This window comes from Chiloscyllium plagiosum, unplaced genomic scaffold, assembly GCF_037043375.1.
Source record: "Chiloscyllium plagiosum isolate Xiang-an unplaced genomic scaffold, Cpla_swu_hap1 HiC_scaffold_19, whole genome shotgun sequence".
Lineage (NCBI taxonomy): Eukaryota > Metazoa > Chordata > Chondrichthyes > Orectolobiformes > Hemiscylliidae > Chiloscyllium > Chiloscyllium plagiosum.
The window spans coordinates 59,961,971-59,989,166 of NW_028270157.1; the positions used below are offsets into that span (position 1 = coordinate 59,961,971).

The following is a 27,196-nucleotide window of genomic DNA, read 5'->3' on the forward strand; positions in this document are numbered from 1 at the left end:
TTAAAACAAATTCAGAAGCTGATTTTAATACCAATATACAGTACAGTAACGTTATTGAATTTGAAATTACTGTTAGTAGACCTTTAGCAGACCATTCTGGTCTTTTAACTCCAGTATTATGCTTGTGCACAGTGTTGCAAAGTTTTTTTTCTGGATCTTTTTTCAGTATTATTTATCCATTTCTGATTGAAACACATTGATGATATTTCACAGCATCTTTGTTATGGCAAGATCATTCGCACACTCCAAGACCATATTTTCAATGATACTGTAGTTATAGAGTCATGGAGATGTACAGCATGGAAACAGACCCTTCGGTCCAACCCGTTCATGCCGACCAGATATCCCAACCCAATCGAGTCCCACCTGCCAGCACCCGGCCCATATCCCTCTAAACCCTGCCTATTCATGTACCCATCCAAATGTCTCTTAAATGTTGCAGTTGTACCAGCCTCCACCACTTCCTCTGGCAGCTCATTCCATACACGTACCACCCTCTGTGTGAAAAAACTGCCCCTTAGGTCTCTCTTATGTCTTTCCCCTCTCACCCTACACCTATGCCCTCTAGTTCTGGGCTCCCCCAACCCAGGGAGAAGACTTTGCCTATTTCCCCTATCCATGCCTCTGTAAGGTCACCCCTCGTCCTCCGACGCTCCAGGGAAAACATCCCCAGCCTGTTCAGCCTCTCCCTGTAGCTCAAATCCTCCAACCCTGGCAACATTCTTGTAAATGTTTTCTGAAGCTTTTCAAGTTTCACAACATCTTTCCGATAGGAAGGAGACCAGAATTGCATGCAATATTCCAACAGTGGCCTAACCAATGTCCTGTACAGCCACAACATGACCTCCCGACTCCTGTATTCAATACTCTGACCAATAAAGGAAAGCATACCAAACACCACCTTCACTATCTTATCTACCTGCGACTCCACTTTCAAGGAGCTATGAACCTGCACTCCAAGGTCTCTTTGTTCAGCAACACTCCCTAGGACCTTACCATTATTTATAAGTCCTGTAAAAATTTGCTTTCCCAAAATGCAGCACCTTCCATTTATCTGAATTAAACTCCATCTGCCACTTCTCAGCCCATTGGCCCATCTGGTCCAGATCCTGTTGTAATCTGAGGTAACTCTCTTCACTGTCCACTACACCTCTAATTTTGGTGTCATCTGCGAACTTACTAACTGTACCTTAGTTGTGTGTGTGTTGAAACCTTGCAATGTAGTCAGCTTGGTCATGATTTTACTTCAGGATCCTACAACTGATATCAGAAGTTGAAGCTGTTTGTTTTCTTTTTCAGGTTCCATAAAATGTTTAGTGGCTGGTGTTGTATTTTTGCTTGTGGGTTATTTCACACTACAAATATTTGAAATCAAAATAGATGCAAATTTGGGAGCAATACTTGGTAAGTATTTTTTTTATATATGCCTGGAAATATTGCATTTTCAATGTTAAGATCCCAGACCAGACTCCAAATTAGGATACAGCTTTTGATGAGAACCTACATTTTACCAAACCCATTCAGAGACCAATATTTTTTCTTGTCTAAAGTAGATATAATTTGAAATTCCAGTTACTTGCTAAAATAAAAGTGCCGCAAGATTCTGAAGTTTTTAGACAGACTACATGTTGCTGTATAAGAATCAGCAAAGCAAGCAATCCGCGACATCTGTTTTCTAATCTTAACATTCAGAATTGACATGTGATAGTCATGAATTAACAGGCAATGTGTGGTTGAACACACTGAACTGTACATTAGATGGCAAATGCAAACAAGACACCTACAGATCTCTCACCAAAGCATTCAAAAACTAGTGGACTGAGTCACAAAATTGCTTCATAATTGTGTCTCTCATGAGGATTTTCAGTCTTCCCCTTCAAAGATGTAGACTATACATTTTCCTCAAGACTCACTGTAACTTAGACTACCTCAATAATTGGTCATGATCTTGTTGGTCAGTCTTCTGTGACTGCATCCTACTCAATTTGCATGGCTGCGTTCTAGCATCTAATCACTGGGGCATAATTCTAGCTCTATGGCTGATGGCTTCCTTTCAAATCCACTCGACTGATAGGCCACCCGAGGCCTCCACTGAGCCCTAGTTGCTCAGCAGCATGGAGCTACCAAATGGCTCCAAGGAGTTCTCTGATCCCCAACAGCAAAGACCCAGCCACCAGCAGCACTATCGCTACATGGAGCTTTTTCTCTGACCCTACTTGACTTTTGACTACTTGTTTATTAATTGCTGTTCACTGACCCTCAAACTATTCTTTGTAGCCTATTTAAAACTTCCCAACAGCATCTTGCCCTGTTCTGGAAAAATCAAATGTAGCTACTATTGGTGTTTTCTGTGTCTTCAATGCTCCAATCTCTAACAAGCTATTGTTCTTCAGGCTGCTAACTTGAAGAACACAGACACAAATTGATTTTTATCACAGTATAAAATAGGGTGTGAGGTTTTGAACAGAAGGTGTAGATAGTAAATTAGTTTCAGTCACTAAAGTGAGCTAACTAGAAGTCTGTTGTAAGATGAAATTGCACATGCCGCTGAGAGATTACTTGTGAATTCAAACTTGTCAGTGATTGCATTTTGTTTTCTCTTTAGATAAATGTTTAGGTAAGTTTGCCTCCTATTCACTCCCCTTTCCGTACCTTGATCTGAAAAGAAAAATGTACAGGGCTACGGTATGAAGACAGGAATGGCAGTAGGCAATTCGAGAGCCGGTGCTGGAATGACTGGCCTAATGGCCGCCCCGTGTGCCATAACAATTCTACATTTTATTCCCAACTTTGACTGTGGCTGGCTACCTTGGCAGATTAGAGATAAACTGCAGATGCTGGAATCCAAAGTAAACAGGCAGGATGCTGGAAGGACACAGCAAGCCAGGCAGCATCAAGTGGTGCAGAAGTCGACATTTCGAGTGTAACCCTTTTTCAGGACTCTCCAAAACGTTGACTTCTGCACCTCCTGATGCTGCCTGGCTAGCTGTGTTCTTCCAGCCTCCTGCCTGTCCACCTTGACAGGTTAACAGTTTAATTGCTAGAGTCCAGTTAACTGCAGGATCCTCTGTAAGCAATTGCTTCCAGACACTAGGGATCAGGCAGAGACTCATCCCTATAATGTTTAATTTTTCTTTCTCCCAATTCTCTGTGAACAAAATATTATGAGCAACATTGTTTTATTTGTTTACGGAATATTAAACCAGCATTTATTGCCCATTCCTAATTGCCTTTTAGGAAGTGTGATCGATTGCCTTTCTGAACTGCTACAGTCTTATGGGCTGTAGGTACACCCAAAAGGCTATTGGGAGGGGCACCATGCAATGGTTCATAATTTGCAGAGTTGGAAGTCCATAATTTTAATGAGAGACCAAGTTTGGTTGACTGTGTTTAAAACTGCAAATCACCTGTAAGTTAGAAGTGGAAGAAACTAGTGAGAACAATATTAGCAGACTTTAACCGTTATGGAGCATCCTGAACTTTTCCAGGTGTAAGATCCCCTTGCTGTTCGGTGGGACAGCTTCATTCCAAATTAATAGAAACTTCCATAAAGGTGCATAATGGTCTAAAAATATTTAGAATCTAATTTCAAAATGTGAGCTTGCAGAATGTGTCTTCAAATCAGTAAACTAATCATATGGCTAACAACCATTTAATGTTTTAATTTTGCAGCCGGATCAGAAGTTGAAGTGGAAGTAAAACGTAAGTTTACTTTGTAAAATAATGCTAATATTGGACACAAAAATGAAAAACATTTGAGCTGCAGCAGGAAATTGGCTTATCTCAGAAGAAAGATGTGAATTTAATTCAGTTATCTTCCAAAGAAACTTCACTAGCTGGAATGCTACACCTTAAATTTGTGTGTGTTTTCGGAAAGCTTTTCTGGAGTGTTCAGCAACAGTTTTAATGCTTTGCTTAGATCCAGCTTTAACTGCAAATGAAGTACATTGATCTATATTGCACATATTAATTCAATTCTGCATTGGCCTACTTCCAAAATATGTAGCCGTGCATGTGCCTTGAAAGTGTTGTGGTATTAAGTGATCTTCCAGGTTCAAAGGAAACCGGATTCCCTATCACAGGAAGCTGAAACTTGTCAAACAGAAGGATTACATTTTGTCACTTCAATGTGCGACTTGCCATGACTTAATTTAGAACACACTAGATCCTCAATTTATGAATGTTTGACTTCAGAAAGTTCATACTTTTGGAACGCAATCCCATATAGGTGTATAATTTTAAAGATCTTCCAAGTAACTACTTTTATGTTGTCCTACATTGTGGTCTGACTTGTGGATGGACTCACAAATGGAATCCACTCACAACCTGGGGACTGCCTGTAAAGAGCATCTTCTGCCTCAATGATGCTTCATTTACAGTTCCATGTCGCCAAGGGACTACTTAAGTAGAGATTTTTCATGTGGCATTTGTTTCTTCAATCTTAAGTGAACTAAGTATCTGTACAGTGTGCAAAGGTACCAATCTACAACTGCAAGTCCGCTTCTCTCAATCCCCCAGAGCCCCCAGCCCTTTTCCGGAGCAGCTTTCTTTACAAGCACAGCAGATTCAGCATTTGCTGTTTTACTTCCTCTGTCCTTACTGGTCAAGTCCCAAACATTCCTTCAAGGTGAAACTGTAATTAATCTATACCTGTAACTTGGTGTACTGTATTTGGAGAGGTATTGGCCTAGTGGTATTATTGCTAGACTATTACCTAGATTTCCAGGTGACGTTCTTGAGACCTGGATTCAAATCGCATCATGACAAATTTTGAAGTGTGAATTCAATAAAAATTTGAAACTTGAGTCGAATGAAACCATTGCTGATTGTCAGTAAAATCCCATCTGGTTCACTCATGTCCTTTAGGGAAGGAAATTGCTGTCCTCACCTGATTTGATCTACATGTGACTCCAGACCCACAGCAATGTGGTTGGCTGGGTAATTTGGGGCTGAAAATAATCACTGGCCTGGTCAGTGACATCTACATCCCGTGAATGAATGAATGTTGTTTTTAAAAATGCTTCTCTCTCAATACAGTCTGTACATTAGCAAGACCAAGTGTGGATTGAACGACTACTTTGCAAAGCACTCTGCATGCAGTGTGTAATCGTGTCCCTGAGCTTCTGGTTGCTGGCAATTTCAATTATTCCCTTGCTTTCGTGCTGACATCTCTGTCTTTGAATTAGTATTGCTGTGTAGCTCAGTGTCAGATTGAGGAATAGAACTTAGTCTTTCAATTAGTATTTTGACATCCTTCTGCACTCTACGCTGAGTTCACCAATTTTGGTCCATATTCTGTAACCCCATTTTGTTTCCTTTTCTTTGCAGATGACAGTTTTAATTTACTTTCTCTTGCTTTCCTTTTGCACAGCAACTGTTCATTCTTCTGCTATTCAAAACTTCTGGACACATTTTTGACTCTTTATTTGTCTCATTAGTAATTCCTTTAACTGCACCCAACTATTATATGCTGATTGAATGTTTACACCCACCTTCCTTCCCCGCCCATGATCTCTGATTTTTCCTTTTGCTGTTTTTCAGCCCTAGCGTATTTGACATGATTAAGGTCCATTATGTTTCTAACTTTTCCCAGTTCTGATGTGTCATTTGACGTGAAAGTATGTTGGTGTCTTGTCTGAAGAACTGATTTCTGACTTTTTGATACTTCCAGCGTTTTCTGTTTTCATTTCCAATTTTCAGCATCTAGGGTTCTTTGTTCTTATAATGTGTAAAGCTAGGTTTGTGGCAAATGCTACTTGGCTTTTATCTTGGTTGAATGGCTTCATGATTGAAAAAGGAGAAAAAAGTGTATAATGCTTGACTGAAAATTTTAGTGATTTGTGTGGATAGGAAAACCTATCCTATTTAGTAGATGGGAAAACATTATTTTGAAACTGTTTTCAAAACTTTGTCACAGCAACAAAGCCACCAAAGTACAAATGTGGTCTCGCAAAGCCTTGTCCTGAGAAGCATTTTGCGTTTAAAATGGCAAGTGGAGCAGCAAATGTTGTTGGACCCAAAATCTGTGTTGATGATAAAATGTAAGTATTGATTTGCTTCTGCTTCAGTATTGCATGGAAGCTATGTTCTGATGTGTTGTACCTTGAAATTTAGTCTACTGAGGCATTCTCATGTCCATCGACTTCATTCCTGTATATCAAACTACTCTTCTGCCATGGGACTGGAGGATGGATTATATAAATTGAGGCCTTCATTCACGGATGTATTGAAGATTAAAGGATAATCTGATAACAGGTGGTCTAAGCGTTAAAATAATTCAATAGAATCAATACAGTTGAAAAGTTTTTATTTTGTGGGAATCAAGAATGAGGGTTACAAAATTGGAGCTAGACCATTTGTGATTGAGTATGTTTTCTGACAAAAGGTAGTAGAAATTTGGAATTATCTCCCAAAAGCGGTTAAGGTGGTGCTTATGGAAGCTAAGTCTTAAATTGGTAGTGAGTTAAGAAACAAATCTGAGTATTATGAAGAGGTATTGAGCAAATAGTTAAGATGACCATACAATTAGATAATGGCTGATCTGAAAGTGGCTCCAGTGACTGAATGGCACTCTTCTTTTCATTTGTTCTTGAGGGATTAGGGCAGTTAAATGGCACTTGTTTAACTTAACTGTTTCTTTCAATTCCTGGTCTTATGAGCTTGATAGCCTATTTCTTGAAGTCACACAACTGACCTTAAACATTCTTAGCTTTATATAACTACAGACCTGCAAGTCTGAATTTGGTGCTGTGTAAGTTATTGGTGATTCTGAAAGATAGGATCTTTACGCATCTGGAGAGGCAAGAAATGATTAGGGATAGTCAGCATAATTTTGTTCAAGGGAAATCGTGTATCACAAAGTTCATTGAGTTTTTTGAGAAAGTAATCAAGAAGATTGATGAGGGCAGAGTGGTGGACTGTTTACTCTGATTTTAGTAAAGCCTTTGATAAAGTTCCACATGGTAGTCTATTCAGTGAAGTTTGATCATGTGGAATTCAGGGTGAGCTTGTCAATTGGACACAAAACTGGCTTAACAGCAGCTCATGTGGTGATGTCTTTGGATTGGAGGCATGTGACCAGTAATGTTCCACAAAGGTTAGTGCTGGGCCCACTTTTCTTTGTCATTTCTATAAATAATTTAGATGAGAATGTAGGAAGCATGGTTAGTAAGTTTGCGGATGACACCAAAATTGGTGGTACAATGGACAATGAGAAAGGCTATCTAAGATTTCAAAAATATCTGGATCAGTTGGGTCAATGGGCTGACAAGTGGCAAATGAAGTTTAAATTGGATAAATGTGAGGTATTGCATTTTGGTAAAAACAAACAAGGGCAGGACTTCTACAATTAAAAGTAGAGCCTTGGCTATATCAGAGAGGGAAATGTGTTGCTGGAAAAGCGCAGCAGGTCAGGCAGCATCCAGGGAACAGGAGAATCGACGTTTCGGGCATAAGCCCTTCCTCAGGAATGGGGAAAGTTTGTCCAGCAGGCTAAGATAAAAGGTAGGGAGGAGGGACTTGGGAGAGGGGCGTCGGAAATGTGATAGGTGGAAAGAGGTCAAGGTGAGGGTGATAGGTCAGACTGGGGTGGGGGCGGAGAGGTCGGGAAGAAGATCTCAGGTTAGGAAGGCGGTGCTGAATTTGATGGATTTGACTGAGACAGGGTGGGGGGAGGGGAAATGAGGAAACTGGTGAAATCCGAGTTCATCCCTTGTGGTTGGAGGGTTCCTAGCCGGAAGATGAGGCGTTCTTCCTCCAACCGTCGTTTTGTTGTGGTCTGACGATGGAGGAGTCCAAAGACCTGCATATCCTTGGTGGAGTGGGAGGGGGAATTGAAATGTTGAGCTACAGGGTGGTTGGGTTGGTTGGTCCGGGTGTCCCAGAGGTGTTCTCTGAAACGCTCCGCAAGTAGCCGGCCTGTCTCCCCAATATAGAGGAGGCCACATCGGGTGCAGAGGATGCAATAGATGATATGTGTGGAGGTGCAGGTGAATCTGTGGCGGATATGGAAGTTTCCTTTGGGGCCTTGGAGGGAGGTGAGGGGGGAGGTGTGGGCGCAAGTCTTGCACCTCCTGCGGTTGCAGGGGAAGGTGCCGGGAGTGGAGGTTGGGTTGGTGGGGGGTGTGGATCTGACGAGGGAGTCACGGAGGGAGTGGTCTTTACGGAATGCTGATAGGGGAGGGGAGGGAAATATATCCTTGGTGGTGGGGTCCGTTTGGAGGTAGCGGAAATGACGGCGGATGATGCGCTGTACATGGAGATTGGTGGGGTGGTAGGTGAGGACCAGTGGGGTTCTGTCCTGGTGGCGGTTGGAGGGGCGGGGTTCAAGGGCGGAGGAGCGGGAAGTGGAAGAGATGCGGTGGAGGGCATCGTCGACCACGTCGGGGGGGAAAATTGCGGTCCGCTACCTCCAAACGGACCCCACCACCAAGGATATATTTCCCTCCCCTCCCCTATCAGCATTCCGTAAAGACCACTCCCTCCGTGACTCCCTCGTCAGATCCACACCCCCCACCAACCCAACCTCCACTCCTGGCACCTTCCCCTGCAACCGCAGGAGGTGCAAGACTTGCGCCCACACCTCCCCCCTCACCTCCCTCCAAGGCCCCAAAGGAAACTTCCATATCCGCCACAGATTCACCTGCACCTCCACACATATCATCTATTGCATCCTCTGCACCCGATGTGGCCTCCTCTATATTGGGGAGACAGGCCGGCTACTTGCGGAGCGTTTCAGAGAACACCTCTGGGACACCCGGACCAACCAACCCAACCACCCTGTAGCTCAACATTTCAATTCCCCCTCCCACTCCACCAAGGATATGCAGGTCTTTGGACTCCTCCATCGTCAGACCACAACAAAACGACGGTTGGAGGAAGAACGCCTCATCTTCCGGCTAGGAACCCTCCAACCACAAGGGATGAACTCGGATTTCACCAGTTTCCTCATTTCCCCTCCCCCCACCCTGTCTCAGTCAAATCCATCAAATTCAGCACCGCCTTCCTAACCTGAGATCTTCTTCCCGACCTCTCCGCCCCCACCCCAGTCTGACCTATCACCCTCACCTTGACCTCTTTCCACCTATCACATTTCCGACGCCCCTCTCCCAAGTCCCTCCTCCCTACCTTTTATCTTAGCCTGCTGGACAAACTTTCCCCATTCCTGAAGAAGGGCTTATGCCCGAAACGTCGATTCTCCTGTTCCCTGGATGCTGCCTGACCTGCTGCGCTTTTCCAGCAACACATTTCCAGCTCTGATCTCCAGCATCTGCAGACCTCACTTTCTCCTATATCAGAGAGACCAAGGGATTCATTAATGAAATTCTTTGAAGTTTGCATTACATAGAGACAGGGTGGTTAAGGTGTTTAGCATACTTGCCTTCATTGCTCAGACTTCTGAGTGTAGGAATTGGGAAGTTGTGTTGAGGCTGTAGAGGATGTTGATGTGTCTTCTAGCATAGTGTGTCCAGTTCTGGTCATCCTATTGTAGGAAGGATATTATTAAACTGGAGATAATTCAGAAGAGATTTACCAGGATGTTGCCAGGAATAGAGGGTTTGAGTTATAAAGAGAGGCTGAATAGGCTGGAACTCATTTCTCTGGAATATAGGAGGTTGAGGTTAATTCTGTGAATTTAAAGTAGCGATCAAGCTTTTACCCCTAAGCAAAAATAAATCCTGATCTTCTAACTGAAAGCAAGCTAACACTTTTCAGTGTTTCTCTGTCCACTCAAAACTCACCATGCAAATAAACCTTAGAGGCTTATAAAATCATGAGGGGTATAGATGAGGTAAATGACTGGTGTCTTTCCCCTCGGGATTTCAAGACAAGGGGGCATTTTTAAGGTGAGATGAGAAACATTTAAAGGAATGAAGGGCAATTTGTTTTTTAAACATAGACGGTAGTTTGTGTGTGGAATGAACTTCCAGAGGAAGTAGTGGAGGCAGGTACAGTTACAATGTTTAAAAGACATTGGGATAAGGACATGACGAACAAAAGTTTGGAGGGATATGCGCCATGCATATGTGGGACTGGTTTAGTTTGGGATTATGGTTGGCATGGACTGGTTAGATGGAAGGATCTGTTTCTGTGCTATAATCCCTCAGGGTACTATCCAAATACTTCTGTTCTGGAGATTTCAACTAAAATCTTTTACAGCGAGTTGACCTATTTGCTAACATTTCTGAACTAATTGTTGGAGAAAGTGTATCATACATCAATTTCAATGAGGACTTCTGTGAATTGAAGAAGTGATCAAACTTTTACCCATAGGCAAAAACAAATCTGATCTTCTAACTGAAAACAAGCTAATGCTCTTCAATGTTTCTCTGTCCACTTAAAACTCACCATGCAAACAAATTCCCATTATTACCCCAGGAAGTGTCTCTCTAATACTGTTGGGAAAAATGGCTCCAGAAATACTGACAAGTTAATCATTCAAGCCTTTCTCACACACAGACCAAAACCATATCTCACTAGTTCAAAATCCAAACTTTAATATGGATGATGTATACCACATTCATATGTAATTGGGGTTTATGTAAATTTACTAGAATTTGACCAATGTTGTACTTGACTCTTAAACATTATTGACACGGCAAAACTAAGGAATTGTTTGATCCACAGAACCAAGGTTCTTCACCTTGAGAAGCAAAATATCTCTTTAGAGAAAGCAGGACTAAAAGTAATTTTCTGACTGTAATTCACAACATAGATGAGAATGATAAATAAAATAAGTCTTTTGAAGGATAAGCCTTATTATTTATCAATTATCTAAAGTAAAATACTGCTTCCACTGCATCTTTAACAGGTAAAATTCAAGTCAATGCCATTTAAAGTCACTACATTTAAATGCAAAAGTATGCCTTTCAGAATGTCGTGGAATCTTTTTCTGCTCTGTTTTCCATATTGGTCAGGATGTGTTACACTGGTGTTATACTGAATACACTTGTACTACAAATGTGACAGTGGACTAGTTGGTTCATAAACACTTTCATAACAAACGAAGAACACTGCTCACTATGCAAAATGATAAGTTCAACCAGAGCAAAAAAAAATTAAAGTTGAAGCATTAATTTAAGTACCATCTGGACAAAACAAAAGTTCTGGGATTAGTCATGTGATATGTCAACCCAGTATCTGCACGTCTCCTTGATTACCTGTGAGCCTTCAGAACTGGAGCAAACTAGAAAATAACCCTTGATAAATCTGATAAAACTCCTTCATTATGTTCCAGAATAATGAGTGGTGTTAAAAATAATGTTGGTCGGGGAATGAATATAGCTACAATAGATGGTAAGTGAATTTATCCAGTTTGATTAATTTCTTCATTAGTTATTAAAATTACTTCATTCAGCATATTTTGTTTCTGTTATATTAGTGAGTTGTTTTGCTTTCTGCAAATTTGCCTTTCTTAGCTACTTGTTTTTTGCTACATCTCAAATTTTGTGTATAACTAATCTGTATATTAACTGATTCATAATTATTGAATATTATTCACTACTGATTTACCAATTTTTAAAAGTTTGAAGGGAGAATGTTTAGCTGGAGACTGAATATCAAAAAACAGATGTTTTACTTGTTAAGAAATGCCGAGCTGTTAAATTAGGCTGATTTATTTATTACTGCTGAAAATGTGAGACTGGAACAGCACAGCAGGTCAGGCAGCATCCAGGAAACAGGAGAATCAACGTTTTGGGCATCAGCCCTTCTGATTTATTTATTAATATGGCTACTGTTAATTTTATGGCAAAGTACTGTTTGTGCATCTTTATTTTTTCTTTAAGCACTTTTTTTCTATATTGCTTCAGTATATTATGGTTGATACCTTTTTTGTGATGGTTTGCAGGCAAACTTGGCAGTGCTTTGGACACTAAAGTTTTTGACCTGTGGAGTGGAGGTAACGCAGTTAACTTTTTAAAAAGGCAAAATGTAATCTCTTAGCTTGTTGATGAATTCTCAATTCAAACTATTCCCGTGAAAATACACAGTGTATGTAAACTAGACTGTTCAAAAAAGTACCAAGGATCCCTCATTAAAATGGCAAAGAAGACCGTGAAACTGAGCAACCAAATTGGGCCACCTAACCCATTCAGTCTGATCCATCATTCAAATCCACTTTACTGCCTTTTCCCTATAACCAGTATATCCTCCTACTGATTAAAAATGTGTCTGTCTCAGCCTTGAATATACTTAAAGACAGCCATAGTAATAAAGATTGTGGAAACTCATTGGTTGGTTGTTCAGGTTTCAAGCAATTTCTATAAACCAGACTGCTAATTGTATAACAGGATGTGTTCTAATGTGATGGCTTCTTTACTCCCACCCTGGTGAATTTTTGTATTTTTTTTTGCACATCACACACGTTTTAGCTTCAAAACATGACCTCATGTTATTGTTGCAATCTTGTGGGGGTCTATTATCGTTGAGGGAAGAAATCTGAACATCCTGCAGTTACAGTCATAAGATGTACAGCATGGAAACAGACCCTTCGGTCCACCTCTTCCACGCCAACCAGATATCCTAACCTCACTTAGTCCCATTTGCCAGCACTTGGCCCATATCCCTCTAAACCTTTCCTATTCATTAACACATCCAGATGCCTTTTAGATGCTGTAATTGTACCAGCCTCCAGCACTTCCTCTGGCAGCTCATTCCATATACGCACCACCCTCTGTGTGAAAACATTGCCCCTTAAGTCCCTTTTTATAGCTTGCCCCTCTCACCCAAAACCTATGCCCTCTAGTTCTGGACATCCTCACCCCAGGGAAAAGACCTTGTCAATTTACCCTATCCATGCCCCTCATGATTTTATAAACCTCTGAGGTCGCCCCTCAGCCTCAGATGCTTCAGGGAAAACAACCCCACCTATTCAGGGATTCCCCACAGCTCAAATCCTCCAACCCTAGTGACATCGTTGTAAATCTTTTCTAAACCCTTCCAATACTCAGTGTGCTGACCAATAAAGGAAAGCATGCCAAAAGCTGCCTTCAGTATCCTATCTGCTTGTGACTCTACTTTCAAGGAGCTATGAACCTGCACTCCAAGGTCTTTGTTCAGCAACACTCCCTAGGAGCTTACCATTAAGTGTATAAGTCCTGCTGTAATTTGCTTTTCCAAAATGCAGCACCTCATTTATCTAAATTAAACTCCATCTGCCACTCCTCAGTTGACCCATTTGATCAAGATCTGGTGTAATCTGAGGTAACCTTCCTTGCTATTCACTACACCTCCAGTTTTGGTGTCATCTGCAAACTTACTAACTATACCTGTTATGCTCACATCCAAATCATTTGTATAAATGACGAAAAGCACCAATCGTTGTGGCACACCACTGGTCACAGGCCTCCAGGCTGAAAAGCAACCCTCCAACACCATCCTCTGTCTTCTACCTTCGAGCCAGTTCTGCATCCATATGGCTAGTTCTCCATGTATTCCATCTGATCTAACCTTGCTAATCAGTCTTTCATGAGGAACCTTGTCGAACACCTTACTGAAGTGCATATAGACCACATCCACTGCTCTGTCCTCATCAATCCTCTTCATTATTTCTTCAAAAAACTCAATTATGTTAGTGAGACATGATTTCCCACGTACAAAGCCATGGTCTCCTGGCTGAAAAAGAAGTTTCCTCTACTGGTCTTTTACATTGGCTTGGCTGAAATTGTCATACAATGCAAGGAGGTTTGTAGTCCAATAGGTATTGAATTTGCTTTTGTCCTGATAATTCCTAGTAATTCCTTGAAATTTCTAGACGCAGACAGCATCCTTATTCTGACAGGCAATTTAAAATTTCTGCAGAGTCCATTTTAAGAAAATTTAAATAAGAGAATACAGTTTTAAAAAAATACTGTCTTCCTTTGCTCTTGGCAAATTACCTATTGAATTGCAGTTACTTGACGTCTGTGTGCTTTGCCAATCTCTGGATGTTCACTCTCTTTTACTATTACATGAATATGGTTTGCTTTAAATGCTGTACTTCAAATTATAGATAAATATTTGGATCCGTATGGGTAAATGTAGAGAAAGTGAATGCTGATCTGTGTATCATTTTTTTCTTCTCACAGATGTGAAACCTTTCATTGATTTCCTGAAGACCTTGCAGGATGGAACAGTAGTGCTTATGGCTACCTATGATGATAGTGCAACCAAGTTAGTGATTACCTATTCCTTTATTAATTAATGTGTTTGTCAGTTTAGTCAGTAGTTTAATTTAATGCTGACCTGCTGTGAAAAATATCTTGTCAAATCAACCATTTTCCAAACATTCTCTCTCACACTGTGTGTGTGTGTGTGTGTGTGTGTGTGTGTCACTCTGTGTGTCTCTCTCTCACTCTGTGTGTCTCTCTCTCTCACTCTGTGTGTGTCTCTCTCTCACTCTGTGTGTGTCTCTCTCTCTCTCTCTCTCTCTCTCTCTCTCACTTTGTGTGTCTCTCTCTCTCACTATGTCTGTGTGTGTCTGTCTCTCTCTCTCACTCCTATTACTTGGAGCTATAGTTTCCATGAAAAAATATCTCCATTGTTAAAATGCATCCACAAATTATATAATGTATGTTTAAATTTTGTAAATGGCCTTTGTGATATGAAGATTTACAAACTCTAAAAATCAAATGGATAAGTCAGTCTTAGATGAGGCATAAGTATATACATCAGGAATATTGTGGGTATTGTAAATCTGCACTTTATTTATGGTGGAAGGGGTAAAGGAAGAAATTGCAATGGGAAATAAGTTTAAAGATTGCGCAGCAGCAGAGGTGTTTACTCTTGGTCAAGAAGTGATTTAAAAGAGGCGACTGCAAATGTTTTTCTCCTGGCCTTTGTGTAATGATCTAGCTTGCAACAATCCCACACTGAGAGCCTTGCCTGACATTTCTCCTGTGCTGTCCACCCAGACAATCATTTTTGACCATGTGCGAAAGGGAGAAACCCCTCCACCATATGTTTAAATAATAGTCAAGACAAATTTAGCTTAAATACTGTATATGGGAGGCAATGGCCTAGTGATATTATCACTGGACTTTTAACCCAGATACTAGGGACCTGGGTTCAAATCCTGCCACAACAGATGGTGGAATTTGAATTCAATAAATTCTGGAATCAAGAGCCTGTGATGATCAGGAATCCATTGTCGATTGTTGGAAAAACCCATCTGGTTCATTAATGTCCTTTTGGAGAAGGAAACTGCTGTCCTTACCTGGTCTGACCTTCATGTGACTCCAGACCCACAGCAATGTGGTTGACTCTTAACTGCCTGCTGGGATTGGCAATAAATGCTGGTTATCCAGCGATGCCCTAATCCAGTGAATGAGTATTAAACAAAAATTTGAAATTCATCTTCAAATAGAAGAGGCATAATTACAAGGATAATTTGGGGTGGCACAGTGACTTAGTGGTTAGCACTGCTGTCTCTCAGCACCAGGACCCAGGTTCGATTCCACCCTTGGTTCTCCCCATGACTGTCTAGGCTTCCTCTCTCAGTCCAAAGATGGGCAGGTTCGGTGGATTGGCCATGCTACATTTCCCATAGTGTCCAGGGATGTGGAGGCTAGGTAGGTTAGCTATGGGAAATGCAGGGTTTCAAGGATTGGGGTAGGGGCAGATATGGAAGGGTCGATGTGGACTCAATGGGCTGAATGGCCTGCTTCCACTCTGTAGGGATTTTAGAATCCCAATATTATGCAAAGGCACAAAGCTTTAAAATTAATTCCACTATTGTGGTTCTCTGTTCGGCATTTTGTCTACATTTTTTCTTTATATCAAGAAATAAGGGTTTCACTTTCTAAACAAGTATTTATTGTCCATTCTCTTGCCCTTGAGATTATGCTGAGCTGCCTTCTTGAACTGCTGTCATTCTTGTGATAGGACACCCGTTAGGAAAGGCATGCCTGGAATTTGACCTACTAACAGCGAAGCAATGATAATATGGTTTCAAGTCCGGATTGTGTGTGTGACTTGGAGGGGACACTGCAGGTGGTGGGGGTGCTTCTTTGCATCTGTTCCTCTTGTTTCTATGTGGTAAAGGTTTCATGTTTATTTTTCAGGAGTTTTTTCCAAAGGAAAAAATGGTTCCTGTGTAGCTCCTAAATAGTACCTGTGTACATTTTTCCATAAAGACATAAACTTTTGCAGTTCAGTAGCAGTTTGTATTAAACATCACCCCAAATCTCCCAGTGTTGGGTGTTGATGCTGTACCTTGATGATTCGGCAGATGATTTGCCCTTGGTTGGGGAGGAGGGAGTAAACATTCTTGTAATCACATTAACCTGCTTTTGAACTAAGCGTTTGTGCTCAGTAGACCTAAATTAACTCCGTCAAAAGCAAATTGTGTTCACTTGATTTTAAAGGAGTTTTTTTTTGCTGCAGACTTAACGATGAAGCACGGAAACTTGTCAGTGACTTGGGAAGTTCCTCCATCTCAAATCTTGCCTTCAGAGACAACTGGATTTTTGTTGGTGCAAAAGGGATTCAATCAAAGAGTCCTTTTGAGCAGGTAAAAGGAGTGTCTTTGCTTTCCTTTTTTAAAAAAAAAACTGATCACTTAAATTCTGTGCTGTTTCCCTTAATCTATAAGTTCAATGAGACATGTTATTTTGTTTAATAAGCTGAGTTTTCTGCAGTGGCAGTTTCCTGGTGGCTGCACTAAATCGTGCCCCGTGTTGGTTTGTTGTGCTGTTGGAGAAATAAATTACAGACTGTATAGTTAGAATAAAGAAAAAAAAGGTTTTGTTGGGAGTTTTCTTCAATATTTATATCTGCACTTAGCAGAGTGTTATGTATGTACTTTTAATTGAATTCACATTCGTGAAGAGACTGCACAAGAGCAAGACCTGTTTACATGCGAGTACAATTTGGAATATTTTAAGGTGGTTTTCCTTTATGGTATAAAGAAGGAGATTAAACACACTCCCACTTGAATCCCTCTCTGCTAAATAAAGGCTGTCAACAAAGAGATCAGTGCATGTCTTTTAGGTGAACACTGAACATGTTTGTACACTTTTAATTTTGAAACACAGTGAAGTGTTAAACTCAAGAGTAGCATAACCTTTGCTCACCTTTCATGCTGATCAGAAAGACAGCACATTAATATTTTGAGGTAAGTAATTGATTGGGAATAAACCTCTGATCGCAAATGATGTTTCAGCTCAGCAGGTAAATGCCTGGTAAGGAAGTAAGCCACACAACAACATATGCTTCCTGGATTTAATCTCTGACCAGCACTACATTTGATACCTTCCACTGCTCCAACAATGTTTCTATGTTCCACCTCTGTTGACCGAGAAGTATTGCGTGCAATTGTGTGCCTGGTTACATTTCATCTATCCCCACTGAATCCCTATAAGTGTTCAGTAAGAGCTGTGTTAGGATCAGATTGATGACTTTGTTCTCACAAGTTAACTGATTGTTTGCACTTTACAGATTCACATGAAGAATGGCAACTTTTTTAAATTCACTCAAATCAAACCCGAATTCCATTTTGAAAAAGCAGATTAGCAGATATGCACACGTGATAGTTTCAATCATTGGTTTGCATTCTGGTTCTAATGTGGATCTTTTCCACTTACAGATCATAAAGAATAATAAAAATACAAATAAATATGAAGGCTGGCCTGAAGTTTTAGAAATGGAAGGATGTATTCCCCAGAAAAAGGACTAAAAGCCATCTACTCGACAGTGAAAATATTATATTTTGAGTTTATGATTTTCTTTGTTTTGTGTTGTCTATTTCTCAAAGCCAATTTTATTCTAAAATTATGGATTTAATTGGAAACTTAGTATCTTGGCTCGGGAATGGGAGTTAAGCTATTTTTCTTAAAGTGCTTGGAGTTGGTCCAGTAAGGCTTTGGCTTAAATTTTGTTTAAAACAAAGAATCTGCTGAATCTTCTAGTATCTGAATCTGGCATCTATCTTTGAATGAAGAATTTGTAACAAATATTGTGTTCAGCTGGTTTGTCACAAGTCTGCTTGAAGTTTTAAGATTGGTTCACTCAGAAATTTGTTTCAGACAAATTAAAATGAATGGGAGTAAAATTAATCAGAAATTAGCTGTCTATTATGTTTCTCAGAGGCTGAATTTCAGTCATTATTTCTGTTGCAGTTCTCTAGTCTGCGAAAATACAATGCATCATGGCCAATGAATTATATTGCCCACATTTCTTTGTACTTGAAATTGTTCTTGGAAAGTTAATGGGTTAAAACCTAAGTCTTACAGCAGTATTAGGAAATGACTGTCATCAACCAATCAATAGAAATTATAATAACTTATTGTTACTAAAGTAGATGATCCTCTAATTCTTAATACTTGCAAAAGAACCCAGAGTACTAGCTTTAAATTTTTAAAAAATCTTTTCATTGTTGTAAATTCTGGTTACACTTTCCTAAATGAGTGAATTTAGATTGTGATACATAAAAGGTCATGTTTGGGATTATTTATTTATTTGAATTTTTTTGTATGTTTTTTTAAATAACCTTGTGGGTATGGAAGCAATTTAAAAAAAGATACATTTTGATGCTGACCACCAATACAGCAATTTTGTGTTGCTTTTACAATGAAGTACAGCCTTTATAGTTAGTACCTTGCCATGTTAAGCAAAGCTCATCAGTTTTAGTAGAGCGATTGTCAACATTTTCTGTGTTTAGAATTAACATTTGACATTCCTGGAGAACACTGGTCCAAATGTCTGCAAGAGATTTGTTATCTAACATGAGGGGGAATCAATTCATACAGGAAATGTCTTTTTTAAATACATATGCAGCAACAGATAATATTAATAAGTTACCAAACAAAAAGTGCAAAAATCTAATGACAGAAATCCAAAGGCCTCAATGTTCCAATTTGAACCTTGGTGTGTAATATCAATTGAAGTGTAAGAGAAGGCAGACTGAGCAGTAATTCTCTGTGGAAGAACTTTATTCAGGACCAATTACCTTTCTTTTCCATTATGTGAATAATTGTCCAGACCATTTTAGAATTGGCTGTTGAGAAAATCCTGTGCAGACAAATTACAACAAAGGCCACTATGCACTTTTGTAATGATGCTAACACAAGCTCTTCAATGTAAAGTGTGATTGCTTCTTTGCTTGATTCTGTTTACTTTAAAAAGTCTCCAGCCCCTGTGTACAAAATGTTAGGTTTGCCACTTTCTCGTGTGATTGCGAGCAAGCAACTGTTTAACTGTGAATATTGATGAAATATTTAGAAACCATCTCCATACAGAAGGCAAATGTAAATAGAGGTAAAACAAAACGTTCACTTGTGTTATCTGGAAGGGGCATGGAATTTTCCACTCATTTTCTAAGTCAGAAGTTTTCTGCTTTTATGCATTGTAAAAGATTAGAAGAAATGTGTACAATTTGGCCTCCTTTACATTGTAATGAGTTTTAAAAATGGAGCTCAAATGGAATTCAAATTAAGACTGTAATATAGAGAAAAATAAATAAATTTGAAATTTCTGTGTGCTTTACTATAACCTTTAGCATTCAAACATACACTGACTTTGCCACTGACATGTATTTTCTCCTCCATGGACAGAACGTGTTGCTAAGTTCCTTACTTTTCAGATATACGTCAATTGCTTAACTGTAGGGGGCTTCATAAATAACACAAATTTGAGACAGGCTTGAGGAAGAAGAATGCATAGCTAGGGTGATATCAATGGAGTGGGAAGGTGGGTGACAAAGGTTCAAACCAAAGAAGTGAGAGGTATTTTGGGAGGGCAAAGAGGCGAGGGCGATGCACAGTGAATTTCATGTCAGCGGACAGGTACGTAAGGTGATTTAAGCAATAAAATGGGATATTTTGCACAGAATATAAGAGCAGGGAGGCCACATTAGAACTGTATAAAGCACTAGATAGAGTATTGGGTACAGTTCTGATTACAGGAATGATATGAATTGATAAGGGGACTAGAAAAGAGACTGACAAAGATGTTGCTGGGACCTCCAACCTCATAGTCCCACAACCCCGCACCGCCCGTTTCTACCTCCTGCCCAAAATCCACAAACCTGACTGTCCCGGCCGACCCATTGTCTCAGCCTGCTCCTGCTCCTGCCCCACCGAACTCATCTCTGCATACCTCGACAGGGTCCTGTCCCCCTTAGTCCAAGAACTCCCCACCTACGTTCGGGACACCACCCACAACCTCCACCACCTCCATGATTTTCGCTTCCCCAATCTCCAACGCCTTATCTTCACCATGGATATCCAGTCCCTGTACACCTCTATCCCCCATCACGAAGGACTCAAAGCCCCCTGCTTCCTTTCCCGCCGTACCAACCGGTACCCTTCCACTGACACCCTCCTTCGACTGACTGAACTGCTCCTCACCCTGAACAGCTTCTCTTTCCAAACCTCCCACTTCCTCCAAACCAAAGGAGTAGCCATGGGCACCCGCATGGGCCCCAGCTATGCCTGCCTCTTCGTAGGATATGTGGAACAATCCATCTTCCGCAACTACACTGGCCCCACCCCCCACCTTTTCCTCCACTACATCGATGACTGTATCGGTGCTGCCTCGTGCTCCCACGAGGAGGTTGAACAGTTCATCCCCTTTACCAACACCTTCCACCCCGACCTCAAATTTTCTTGGACCGTCTCAGACTCCTCCCTCCCCTTCCTAGACCTCTCCATTTTTATCTCGGGCGACCGAATCAACACGGATATTTACTATAACCCGACCGACTCCCACAGCTACCTAGATCACATCTCCTTCCATCCTGCCCCCTGTAAAAACGCCATCCCATTTTCCCAATTCCTTCATTTCCGCCGCATCTGCTCCCAGGAGGACCAGTTCCAATACTGAACAACCCAGATGGCCTCCTTCAAAGACCGCAATTTCCCCCCAGACATGATCGACGATGCTCTCCACCGCATCTCCTCCACTTCCCACTCCTCCGCCCTTGAGCCCCGCGCCTCCAATCGCCACCAGGACAGAACCCCACTGGTCCTCACCTACCACCCCCACCCAGTCTCCATATACATCATATCATCCATCGTCATTTCCGCCACCTCTAAACGGACCCCACCACCAGGGATATATTTCCCTCCCCTCCCCTATCAGCGTTCCGAAAAGACCACTCCCTCCGTGACTCCCTTGTCAGGTCCACACCCCCCACCAACCCAACCTCCACTCCCGGCACCTTCCCCTGCAACCGCAAGAAATGCAAAACTTGCGGCCACACCTCCCCCCTTACTTCCCTCCAAGGCCCCAAGGGATACTTCCATATCTGCCACAAATTCACCTACACTTCCACACACATCATTTATTGCATCCGCTGCACCCGATGTGGCCTCCTCTATATTGGGGAGACAGGCCGCCTACTTGCGGAACGTTTCAGAGAACACCTCTGGGACACCCGGACCAACCAACCCAACCACCCCGTGGCTCACCACTTCAACTCCCCCTCCCACCAAGGACATGCAGATCCTTGGGCTCCTCCATCGCCAGACCATAGCAACATGACGGCTGGAGGAAGAGCGCCTCATCTTCCGCCTAGGAACCCTCCAACCACAAAGGATGAACTCCGATTTCTCCAGTTTCCTCATTTCCCCTCCCCCCACCTTGTCTCAGTCCCATCCCTCAAACTCAGCACCACCTTCCTAACCTCTCCTCCCCCACCCCCACTTCGGCCTATCACCCTCACCCTGACCTCCTTCCACCTATCGCATTTCCAACGCCCCTCCCCCAAGTCCCTCCTCCCTACCTTTTATCTTAGCCTGCTTGGCACACTTTCCCCATTCCTGAAGAAGGGCTCATGCCCGAAACGCCGATTCTCTTGCTCCTTGGATGCTGCCTGACCTGCTGCGCTTTTCCAGCAACACATTTTCAACACTACTGGGCAATTTAGCATTGCCACTCCACCTAACCACTCCAGCATCTGCAGTCCTCACTTTCTCCTAGATTGGAAATTTTTAGCCTATCTAACTTAGTCATAGCTGAGATTTGCTATTGAAAAAGGGAAGGCTTACCTAATGTACAAAATGGAGATCCCTGGATAAGAGAGATGTGAAACCTTTTATTTTCTCCAGCAGAAAGACTGATAACTTGGATGATGAATTTGACATGATTGCCAGAAGCATTAGAGGGGGGGGACTAGGGAGAAATGTTTTTTATCAGCCATCATGTAATGGATGAGGTAAAAACGATGACTGCAGATGCTGGAAACCAGATTCTGGATCAGTGGTGTTGGAAGAGCACAGCAATTCAGGCAGCATCCGACGAGCAGCAAAATCGATGTGCTGCTTGAAAGGGTGGGAAAGGCAGAAACCCTCGATACATAAAATTCCTTTCATATGCACCTTAAGTGATGTAACCTGTAGGACTATAGCTCAAAAGCTGCAAAGGGGATTAGGCTTATTTCAAAGATTAGGCAAGAAAGCTCTTTCAGGGAGAAAGTGAGGACTGCAGATGCTGGAGATCAGAGTTGAAAAGTGGTGCTAGAAAAGCACAGCAGGTCAGGCAGCATTTGAGGAGCAGGAGAATCGACATTTCAGACAGAAGCCCTTCATCAGGTGTGTGCGTGGGGGGGTGGGGAGAGTAGCTGGGAAGGCAAGAGGTAGATGCAGGTGGAGGTGATTATGATAGGTTGATGGGGAGGGTAGAGTGGATAGCTGGGAAGGAAGATGGACATGTCAAGAGGGGATTGGATCTGAGGTGAGGGGAGGGGAGGGGAGATGCGGAAACTGGTGAAATTGATGTTGCTTCCATGTGGTTGGAGGGTCCCAAGTTGGAAGATGAGGTGTTCTTCCTCCAGTTGTCGGGTGGCTTGGATTTGGCGGTGGACGCCGCCCAGGTCTTGCGTGTCCTTGGGGGAGTGGGATTTGAATTGGTCAGCCACAGGGTGGTGAGGTGGTTTGGTGTGTGCGTCCCAGAGATGTTCCCTGAAATGTTCTGCAAATTGGCATCCTGTCTCCTGATGTGGAGGAGACCACATCGAGAGCAATGGACACAATAGATGAGACCTGGGAGACTTTCTACTTCTCAGCCCGCCAAAACCTCCAATACCACCTCACTCCCTCTGTCAAACTGCTCAAGAACCTCACAGCCCCTCTCCTCAAATTCTGTACCTACATCATTCACTCCAGAATGAAAACGTGAAATACTCATTTAACACCCTACCATTGTCATCCAGCTGCACGCACAGATTGCCCCCTTGATCCCTTGATACAGTATCATGGGATTCTCCCAAATATTACCCATCTGCTATTTTTCATGTCTCCTCTTTGCCCTCTAAAATGCTTTCTTAAGTTCGTACTTGCATTTTCTACATTCCACGAGGTCCTCTGTTGATTCACTTCCTTTGTACCTGCTAAAAGCCTCTGTGCTGGGTAAGGTGCCCTGCAGGAACCAGTTGCAAAATTGAACTTTGCAAAGTTTCCTGAGTCGCTGGCTGTTTTTCTCTTAATAATTTCAGTGAATTTTAATTAATGGTACTGATCCCAGGTGCTAGCTGTGTTAGTCAAAACTAAACGCACAGCATAGCCAGCTGTCAAGGCAGTTTCTGATTGTTGGAATGTTTTTTTAGTAGCTAGACTATTTAAAGCATGCATTCTACATTTTGCAAATGTCTGTTCTGTCCCCTCCAGTTGTCTTTCTTTTTAGATAAAGACTTCATTTTGCTCTGCTTATTTAGCTTATAGCATTTAGGGGGATTTGCTTATATGAAATCAGAGCAGAAATAGGCCTCTCCAGTTCCTCCATTTAATAAAATCTTGGCTGATCTGTCTGCATTTCAAATTCCTCCCCCCACCCCCAACCGATATTCCTTGATTCCCCTGCTTAAGCATTTATCTACTTCTACCTTTAAAATGACTCCAACACTGCCATCTTTTGAACCGGAGTTCCAAATTTCGCAAAACTCAGAGATAAAAATCTCTTAATCTCTGTCAGTAAAGGATGACCCCTGATTTTAAATCCATACTCCCTAGTTCTGGTCTGAACCATAGAGGAAGCTGCTTTTCTATAGCCACCATGTACACTTCAAATAATGCATCTCTTGCTCTTCCAAATTCCAATAGAAGCAAGTCCGGCCTTATCATATGAAGATAACCTGTTCATTCCAGGTATCAATATCATAACGCTCCTCTGCACCACCTCCCAATGTACTTACAGCCTCCCTTAAATAAGGAGACCAAGACCGCACACAATTTTTAAGATTTGATCTCTCAAATGTCCTGTAAAACTGAAGCATAACAGCCTTACTTGTCTGCTTCATTCCCCTCTTAATGAGAGAGAGCATTCCATTAGCCTCCTTGATTCCATGTTGTACCTGCACTCCTGTACTTCACACCAAAACATCTTCTGCCTATTCAGCCTCCATTAAATAAGACTTATTTTGAATTATAATTTGGAGGCGCTGGTGTTGGATTGTGGTGTACAAAGTAAAAAAAAAATCTCTCAACGGGCTATAGTCCAACAGTTTATTTGGAAGCACTAGCTTTCAGGATGGTGTTCCTTCATCAAGTGGTTGTGGAGTAAAAGATCATAAGACACAGAATTTATAGCAAAAGTTTACAGTGTGATGTAACTGAAATGATATATTGAAGAAGACCTGAATTGTTAAGTCTCTCATCTTTTAGAATGACCATGTTGGTTTCTGTTCTTTCATATGTAAATCACAGAATTACTTTTAAAGTTACATTCTCAAGTGAACTTTATTTGAGCTGACTGAACGGCACCCTATTGTTAATGCATTGAAAGTATGAGGCTAAAATCCATCTGTCTGTGTTCCAATGGTCAGACTGATTCTATTTCTAAAACAGGGATTTACATTGTCTTACATGGATTCATTCAGTTTTTGAGCAAAATACAATGTAATTCTGCAAGCATAAATTCACCCTCTGCCTCAAAACTTTAGGGGACCATCCTTCAAGGTGGACTTTGGGACAGGCTGAGCAGAGGCTGATAGCCAATTTCGGTACACATGGGGATGGCCTCAACCAGGACCTTGGGTTTGTGTCGCACTACACACTCATGCACACATTTTCCTGCAGACCCATATACTCACGCAGACCATCTCTCACGCACAAGCACTCTCTCCTATGCTCACACATACACACCCCCTCACAGTCACACCCACACATGCACCTTCTCACAGACCTATACCACTTTACACTCCTACGCACGCACACATTCTCTCACACTCACACTCCACCTCCCACCGCCTCCCCCCCCCCACACACACACACGTATATATAAGTTTGTGGGATGAATTTTTACTTGCAGAATTACATTTTATGTTGCTCAAAAACAGCAGGGATCCACATAAGATTCTGTAAATTTCTTGTTTAGAAATAGAACCAGTCTGAACATTGGAATACAGGCAGACAGACATTAGCCTCACACCTTCAGTGCTTTATCTGAGCTGACATGGCACCTATTGTTAAAGTTCATTTGAGAATGTAACTTTTAAAAAAAATTCTGGGTTTTTCATATGAAAGAACTGAAACCAACATGACCGTTCTAAAAAGTGAGAGACTTAACAAACAATCCAGGTCTTTTTCAATATATCGTTTCAGTTGCATCACATTGTAAACTTTTGCTATAAATTCTGTGTCTTATGATCTTATACTTCACAACCACCTGATGAAGGAGCAGTGCTCTGAAAGCTAGTGCTACCAAATAAACCTGTTGGACTATAACTGGTATTTTGGATTACACTTCCTTTCAGTTTTCTCTATCTCCTCAGTTACTCTAATATCTGTTTATGGCATCACTGATCTCTAGTGATGGACTTTGTTCAGCTATTGCTCTAGTCACCACACATGATGGAAGAATAAGTGGAACTTGGTCCTGTAACTGTCCTGTAATTACCCTCACTCGGACTCTGTCTGATTACGACTGGAGCCAAATCATTCTCTCGGAACAAATTGGGTAATTTATGAACAACTCTCACTGTCACTCGGCCAGAAATTAAGTCATTGTGCACATTGTGCAAAGAAATTGGTATATATTCTCCACTCAATAAATTTATTCAAACTTTGACTGTGAATGCATTCTCTGTATAATGGGTATTTCTTTCACCACCAATTTTCACCTAGAATAAAAATTGATTGTTATGCTGCTTGCTATCAATCACTCAATTTTGCACCCATGTTGCTACTTTCTATCATGACCTTTGCTCACAGAGCCTGTGCTGTGGCATTGTGTCAAATACTTCCTGGTGGTCCATCAACAGCATCACTGTCACTGACAGCATGAGCAAAACACCATGCAGGAACTCAATCCCAGCTCTGCTCATGTGCAGCTTATACAGTTACCACTGTCCCAGGAACCTTAACACACACCTTCCTGCACCATTTTCCCAAGCATGCCAATACAACTGTTTGCTGCCTTAATTATTCTTTGTACCTGCATCTTAACCATTGGACATTCACGTACAAGGTGGTCCCAGTCCATCTGAATGCAATCCTTTCCCAATCTTTCATCAATCAAAAAAAATTCTATGTTTTGAAATATCATTCTTGCTCAAGTGGATAATGTACACAATGCCACGTCCACCTGTCATGTTTTTGCCCAATTTGCAAGATCACAATATCTCTCTGCAATCTCTTTGTGTCCTGTTCCTTGTTTACTTTCCCATCTAACATTGAATTGCTTGCAAAGTTACACTCGGCCATCTTATCTAAGTCATGAATATAGATTGTAAATACCTGAGGCTCAAGTAATAATCCTTGCCATTCTGTATTTTATCGATCACCATCCTGAAACTATCCTGTTTATTCCCTCTATCTGTCAGTTATACCATGCACAATCAAGTTAATACATTACCTCCATCTCTAATTTGTGTAATAACCTCTTGTGCAGCAGCATATTAAAGGCTTTTTGAAATCTGAAGATGCTACATTCATTGATTTCCCCCTATCCGTCTTTGCCATCTTTACCAATGGCGATAAACTCAAATATTCCCTTCTTTACCAAGATAGCAGCCATTAACCCAGGCCAGTTACAGGGAGAAGAAAACTCAGCTAAAAATGTTGGTTTTATATACTGTGACTTACGACCACTACAAAATACTTCATGAGCCTTCCCATTCAATGCGTTTTTTTCATCTCTCTCTGACCTCTGACACTTACCGCCAGTTAACAGAAAAAGCTTGTGCCCATTTTGTTCCAATCTGCACTGTGAGCCATACCCACCATCTCCCTCTGTAGCCTGCAGATGCCAGCACATGATGGCATACCGCCTAGTAGGACGGTAA

General features: G+C 41.5%; 1 protein-coding gene across 1 annotated transcript in view; it reads left to right on the forward strand.

Moving 5' to 3' along the window:
- fam3c (FAM3 metabolism regulating signaling molecule C) overlaps positions 1–19,450 on the forward strand; it is a 48,450-nt gene extending 29,000 nt beyond the window's left edge. Inside the window, exons 3-10 of the mRNA XM_043709087.2 lie at positions 1,300–1,404; positions 3,673–3,702; positions 5,918–6,041; positions 11,237–11,295; positions 11,849–11,899; positions 14,067–14,151; positions 16,363–16,489; positions 17,564–19,450. Coding sequence (XP_043565022.1) covers positions 1,300–1,404; positions 3,673–3,702; positions 5,918–6,041; positions 11,237–11,295; positions 11,849–11,899; positions 14,067–14,151; positions 16,363–16,489; positions 17,564–17,653 — 671 coding nt within the window. The 3' untranslated portion in view covers positions 17,654–19,450. The remainder of the gene's footprint in view (positions 1–1,299; positions 1,405–3,672; positions 3,703–5,917; positions 6,042–11,236; positions 11,296–11,848; positions 11,900–14,066; positions 14,152–16,362; positions 16,490–17,563) is intronic.
- Positions 19,451–27,196: the final 7,746 nt, after the last annotated feature.